Genomic DNA, 7169 nt, shown 5'->3' on the forward strand with positions numbered 1-7169 from the left:
AAGGCAACAAAAATAACTATTAAAGCATATCTAAACCCAATAACAAAAATTACATTTTATTGCAGTTGACATATGGTGCCTGCATTCGTTTTCTTTTTTTCATTTGAGATTTTTTTTTCTTTGTTTTTTCTTGGTGATTCTGCTAGTAACACACTTCCTGTCCTAGGTTGGCAACCCCCACTTACCGTACTGTATCTATGGAAGAGCGGGGTTTTCACCCTAGGGCAGGAAGTGTGTTAGGCCTATGGCTCCCCTTCTTTTATGTTATGGATATGAGGACAGTTGCAATTATGGTGGTGGATTACAGATGTGAATTAGGCAAGGCTGATAATCATCATGCAATAACACTACAGAATGCACAGGAAATTAGAAGCCCCCTAGTTTCTGGTAGGTTCGGCAGATATTTTATAAAGAGATTTAACAAAACGCCTTCAAAGGTATATCTGATGGCGGCCATACACCCTTCAATTTTATTATCCACTTGATGTGTGGTTTGATCAAAATAATGGAATTGTGCAAACAATTGAATAGGCATAACTTACCTTCTAATCAATTTAGGCTTGATTTAGATCTGACTCGTGACCAAGTCAAGGGTGAACAATTATCAATTAATTGTTTAGGGATATGATTGTATATTGATCAGATTAGAACATTACATGGTGTAAACAGAGATTTGATTGATATCTTACAACCATAAGTTATGATCGCACTTTAACTATCATTCGAAATCCACTTCCCCATGTGTGGAATAGCGGTCTAATGGGTTATCCACTACAGATCGAATATTCCTATTAGAAGAGATAAACCAAAAAAGAAATTGATCATTTTTTAAAGCCTGTACAGTCACAATAACACTCCAAAGGGGAGCAAATGAGAGAAGTTCATTGTTGAGGCTTACTTTATTTTTTTATTTTATTTATTTCAGGTACTTATACAGCACTGTCAATTTTCGCAGCACTTTACATATACATTGTACATTTACATTAGTCCCTACCCTCATGGAGCTTACAATCTAAGGTCCCTAACTCACATTCATACATACATATGTAGATACCGCCTAGTCAGGTGCTAGATAGGTAGCATAGTTTTGATTCTGGCTGCTTATCAGCAGAATTACAGGCTAAAGTTATGTGCTTCCTGCTTATCTGGGAGCAGGATTTACAGTTAGCCCAGTTGCATGTGTCCAGGTATGATTCATCTGGTCTGAGGGAGTGTCCCAACTGCATCCAATAGGGGAGCCTGTTGGACAGTGGAGGAAACTCAGCCAGTGACCCACAGGCTATTATAACTATCCCAGTGGGTTGGCACAAACAGTGGTGCATCCTGGGTTAGGTTATAAAAGCCAAGGGCACATGTGGCAGGGTGTCTTTGGGGGGGAAGCCAAGTCCCAGGAGGAGGGTGACGTCTGTCTCTCCTCCTGCTGCTGAGGAAGGTGGTCACAGGCGGTCGGCCTTGTGGACTAGAAGTGTGGTGCTGAGCCAGGAGGTCCGGTGGATGCTGACCAGTGGACCAGCAGAGCAACCCAGGGAAAAACGGTGTCTGTGAGTACCGGGAAGCTTGCCAGGGGTCTGACCAGGAAGGGGACTGCTCCAGAGGAGAGTCAGTGGACAGGGGCTAGCACACACAGCAAGTGAGAAAGGGGGTGCCAAGTTGAGACCCTGAAGAGTAACTTTAAGAGAAGCATATTCAGCTATTTTCACTTCTGTGGCAGAGTGAAGCAACGGCCTTGCCGCATTCTACAGTCAGTTGTCCTCAGGAATTGTGCATAGTTCAAGTTAAAGTATCCCACTCATCCCTTCTCCTATCCAAGTTCTAAAATAAAACACAAAAAAACAAATCCCCTGGACTGTTCATTGTCTGAGCAAAGAACTTTCAAACGCAGTTTTGCCTGCTATCGGTTGCTAATGGTAACCCAGGGGACCCGCAAGGTGTAATTTTCAGCAGCTCCCTAGGGGCAGTGCTACACACATACTAGGGCCAATTTAGACAAGAGCCAATTAACCTACCAGCATGTCTTTGGAGTGTGGGAGGAAACCGGAGTACCCGGAGGAAACCCACGCAGGTGCAGGGAGAACATGCAAACTCCAGGCAGGTAGTTTCGCGGTTGGGATTTGATCCTTTTGCTGCTACATACACATTAAACACAATTTGCAGGATAGATAATTCCACTATTCAGCCTTGAAAATTCACATCTGTCAGAAGGTTGGGGTTGTCCTTTAAGCCAATGTTATTTTTACAGCTATTCTTTGTTTAATGAGTCTAATCGTTAATATACACCAAGCACAGAGATGGTAGTTATTTATCTTCACATAGTAAACCAGCCTTGGATTTTTCTGCTCTTTTTTCCGTGCCATAAAATAAATTGGATTTGTACAACGTGTCAAAGTGGAACATCGAGCATCTTGCACTTAAAAATGTTGCAAGTCTGTTCTTTGTAATTTCCATTCAGCCCGCGTCAGCTGCACTATTAATTAAATTCAGTGTTAGTGTTCTGCAAGCAAGCGGGCGTTCATGAAACTCTCAGACCATACAAGCCAATGAAGGGGAAAGCACATCTTCCAATGGAATAAGCAGGCCGGCCCTATAGAAAATAATTGCCTGCTTTACATTTTAGGCCCATCCAATTTAGAAAAGGATTCCGGTGTACAGAGAACACAAGGCTATTTAGGAAAGCAGAGCTCATGCTTGGGTTAGTTCAGACTGTGTCAGCTTCGTGCTGGAAGATCCTCTGTATTTACTCTGTGATATGATGGCGTTTAATTGGCTTGCCCTGTCAGTCAGCCATTAGGAAATCTACAGCTCGCCCATCATTTCTGATTGCTATGTAGGATTAAGAGACTTGGAAGACTGATATACAATATCAATGTTTACAGAAAATGACATGCAAAACAGAGCCCCATACAAAATCCCAACATGTGTCAGAATAATTAGATGGGAGTAATGTTGCTCATTAGTGCTCCAGTTTAATAAGGTAACCTAAGGAGACGCAGCCAATCAAATTTTGGTTAAATGTCAAGTCAGTTAAATGCTGATTGGTTGATATGAATAACCATGCTGCTCTTGTAGGCACTAAACTGAAGTGTGAGTCCAGCCAAAACTTTTATTCTTAGGTTTTGGATAAAATCGGGAATGATTAAACTCCTGTTGGGGTTTCCATCTGCTATCCAAAAGAAAAAAAAAAGTTTTGTCTGAAGATAAACTTTTAATCCGCTGGAAATAACAGAATAAATATAAAAGTCTGAATCTGATTGGTAGCACTGGGGTTGTTGTTCTCAACATATTTGAAAAGTGACACATCACAATAAAACCTCAGATGTTTGGGATACAATACAAAATGCAGCACAATGCATACAAGATGCATGATACAATACACATCATATATTTTGTTTGCTCTTGGATTCTACAACAGAACAATCAACAACTCAGCATATAATATCAATTATTTGCATTAGTTGTAAAATACAAACTTTGTGTGGACTCTATTCTACAAGCTTAAAGCGGAGTTCCAGCCTCAAAATCGAAAAAATAGATTTTGGGCCATCCGCTTGCTGAGTGCAACCTGCAAAAGAAATGGATACTGGCAATTTTTTTTTTTGGTCACTTACATTATTATGGAAGAAAATATACTCACCTTCCTTCCACTTCCTCCCTCTGCGGCCCGCGCCATCACTTCTGGTTTGCGATGACTCCTGGAGCTGAACGTCATCGCTCCCAGGAATCAATGCACCTACACCAGCCCCGCTCGTCACTTCCGGTGCAAGCGTGGCATTCCCTGCTAAACAGCTTCTGGGCATGCCCAGAATCTGTGCAGGGATGCCGGGCCTGCACCGGAAGTGACGAGCGGGGCCGGTGCAGTGCATTGCGGGACTCCAACTTCACAGAAGAGGACACAAAGAGGGACACTGCGGCAACCTGAGATGGCAGCGCTGGAGAAGAACTTTTCAAGGTAAGTATTTCTTCTTACAGGTAAGTGCGACCTGGGACAGTTCAGAGGCTATCCATTATAGAATGTACTAGCCCTGACTGTCCCGGAGTATTTTTAGCTAAAATTTACCCCCAAGGCCGGAACTCCGCTTTAAAGTGGAATTTAATGCTTTCTCAATCATTTTTAATATTCAAAATCTTTATTTTGTTGGTAAATCACTTTGAAAAACACCCCCCCAGCATTTCTAGCTGTGGCTATCTTGAATAGGGGCAGATGATTCATGTAGCATTTACTTTCTGGAATCCATCTGCACTTAGCTCAGGCAGGAGGGTGTGCTTAGACTCCTGGGAAGTATGACGTCATTGAAGACTCCTGGGAAGTATGACATCATTGAAGACTCCTGGGAAAAAGTATGACATCATTGTGTCCAGAAACCAGGAAGCAGCTGAGAAAGAAATGTAAATAAAAAAAGGTTTTAAGTGGTTCTAAAGGCAGAAGATTTTTTACCTTATGCATTAAGGTAAACAACCTTCTGGGTGCAGCTCCCCCCCCCCCCCATCCGCCTTATACTTACCTGAGCCTCATCTTGAACCACCAATGTGCATGAGAGCAGTGGCTCTCCCAAGTCTCTCCCCCCTCATTGCTTCCAACAGCAGCGGTAACTATTGGCTCCTGCTGCTGTCAATCACAGCCAGTGAGCCAATGAGGAGAGAGCAAGGGGAAGAGCTGAGCTACGCTCTGTATATGAATGGACAAGGTTTATTCACAGAAGCGCAGCTCAGGAGCGAGCCTGCTCCAGTGTCCCATAGCAAGAGGCTTGCTATTGGGGGCAGTCAATGGGGGGATGGAGCTAGGACCGCCGGTGGGGAATCTGGGATGCTCTGTGCAAAACCATTGCACAGAGCAGGTAAGTATAACATGTTTGTTTGTGGCTTTTTATTTTTTTAAATTACAGCCTTTAGGATCACTTTAAAACAAGTAAATATAATAGTTTTCTCTCTATTTACTAAGGTTAGCAGCATAAGGATTAAAATAGTTAATGTTGATCGAGAGAGTTTAGTTCCGCTGTAATAGTCTAGTAAATCAATAGTTAAAATTCCTTTTTACCATTTGCTGCAGTTATGAAACATATTCACCATCTGGATGCCCCAGTTCATTGCCCCAGTTGAGCAATATTTGCCTACATTTTTCATTGGGAAGATCAGGTCTAAGTAAGCTTTGCCATTTTTTTTTCTTTTTTAATGCAATGATTGTTATGTTTACAAGCAATGATCATCAATTACTCTCAACAAGTAAAACAACAATTTTTTGATAATGACTTTCCATGCAGACCAAGCCACATTTACCCTCACACTCACCGCTAGGAAATATTAAAGCTACCATATTTGCAGGGAAAAATGTAGATGGATGTCCGATGAATGGGAGCAAATCTGGACAGTAATCAGTGGATGCACCATAGGTTTATGAGAAAGCTATCTATCCCATATTACAACCACAAATGGTGAAACATCAGTAATTATCACACAGGAGAGTCAAAAAGTGGAAGACCAGACTAGTAGCCAGCTTCTCAGATAAACAATCTTTTATAAAATTATTATTCCAAGAACAGTACAAACTTTCCTAATTTTTTTTAATATACAAATTCAGCTGTTATAATTTGCTATATAATTTCGAAACATTGATCACCGGTACAAAAATGTGCAAATATGTATTGAGGGAGATTTACTAAAACTGGAGTGCTCAGAATCTGGTTCAGCGAAGCATGGTAGCCAATCAGCTTCTAACTTCAGCCTGTTCAGCGGAGTTCCACCCATTTTTAATACGTTGGATTACATAGATGTATGTAATCCCCTTTAAAACGACTTTTACCAATGGAAACTTTTTTTTTTTTGCTAGTAAATACCTTATTTTCTTGTTTATTCCTCCTCTCCTCACTTCCGGGTCCGATCGGCGATGATGTCATTCGGCGATTCGCAGTGTGTGCTGGGATGTATTCCATGCCAGAAATCTCGCAGTATTACCCAGGAGCTGAGCTGTACTGTGTGTATTGAGGCCGTGACCTGCCCCGCCTCCGCTCAGCTCCTGTGTAATACTGCGATATTTCTGGCAGGGAATACATCCCAGCACACACTGCGAATCACCGAATGACGCCATCACCGATCGGACCCGGAAGTGAGGAGAGGTGGAATAAACAAGAAAATAAGGTATTTACTAGCAAAAAAAAAAAAGTTTCCATTGGTAAAAGTCGTTTTAAAGGGGATTACATACATCTAGAGTTCCAAAAATGGGTGGAACTCCACTTTAAACTTTGACATTAAAACCTGGAAGCTGATTGGTTACTATGCAGAGCTGTACCATATTTTGCACGATCCAGTTTTAGTAAACCCCCCCATGTGTATTGTTTTTGCTTCTCCCAAAGAAAATTTGTTATGAGCAAAATTGAGTGATTGACCCGATTCTGAAATTGCTACTTACCTGGATATCTCTGTCTTCAATACTTTGAACCACAGACCTGGAATAAGAAAGTGGTAAGGGAGGTCCAAACTCCTGATCTGCATACTTGTTCCAATTTAGAGATTCAAAGAGCACTGAAGCCAAAAGATCATCAGACTGCTATTGTGATTATTTATTATATATATCATGTTCTATGTTCCTTTTACTTTTTAATTGCAGGTATCGGAAAGTGGTATCCAACGTGTGTGAAGGCGGTATTGACCTTCAGGAAAATCTTGTTCGCTTTCAGTGCCCCCTACTAGCACCCAAAGGTCTGCGCATCTCAGTAAAAGGAGACTCCTATGCTGTGAAGCCAGGAGAAGATATCACATTTATATTACAGCAGGACCAGGTAAATTCCATAGGCATGGGGATTAAAAAATGCACTGCTGGTTTACAATATGGAGATCTTGGTTCCATATCCAACCCTGGGACACCATCTGCAATGCATATGTCCCCCCCCCCCCCTTTGTCTTGGTTTCTTTGGGCGCCTTAATGTCCTTCTAAAAAGAAAAACATTCTGATAGGCTTATATTTAAAAATGTAGTCCCTCCAACCCCAGCAGCCGTGATGTCCGCCGGGACCTGCAGATCATTCAGAGGAAGGACAGAATGGCAGTCTGCCTATGTAAACAAGCCAAACCGCTGTTCTGTCAGGGAGTAAAAGAGAGATCTTGTGTTTCAGCTAAACTAAAACATGAATCTCTCTTTTCGTCCAGTTCATCCACTTCCCCCCACAGTTAGAAATCATT

The 7169-nt window shown here is 41.8% G+C and overlaps 1 protein-coding gene across 2 annotated transcripts in view; it reads left to right on the forward strand.

The window, feature by feature from the left end:
- Nucleotides 1-7169, forward strand: part of SORCS2 (sortilin related VPS10 domain containing receptor 2) — a 1364824-nt gene that overhangs the window by 1287211 nt on the left and 70444 nt on the right. For both annotated transcript variants that reach the window (XM_082243140.1, XM_082243141.1), the window contains exon 18: nt 6599-6770. In XM_082243140.1, coding sequence (XP_082099266.1) covers nt 6599-6770 — 172 coding nt within the window. The remainder of the gene's footprint in view (nt 1-6598; nt 6771-7169) is intronic.

The sequence above is a fragment of the Pelophylax lessonae genome (assembly GCF_965119305.1).
Source record: "Pelophylax lessonae genome assembly, chromosome: 1".
Taxonomy (NCBI): Eukaryota; Metazoa; Chordata; class Amphibia; order Anura; family Ranidae; genus Pelophylax; species Pelophylax lessonae.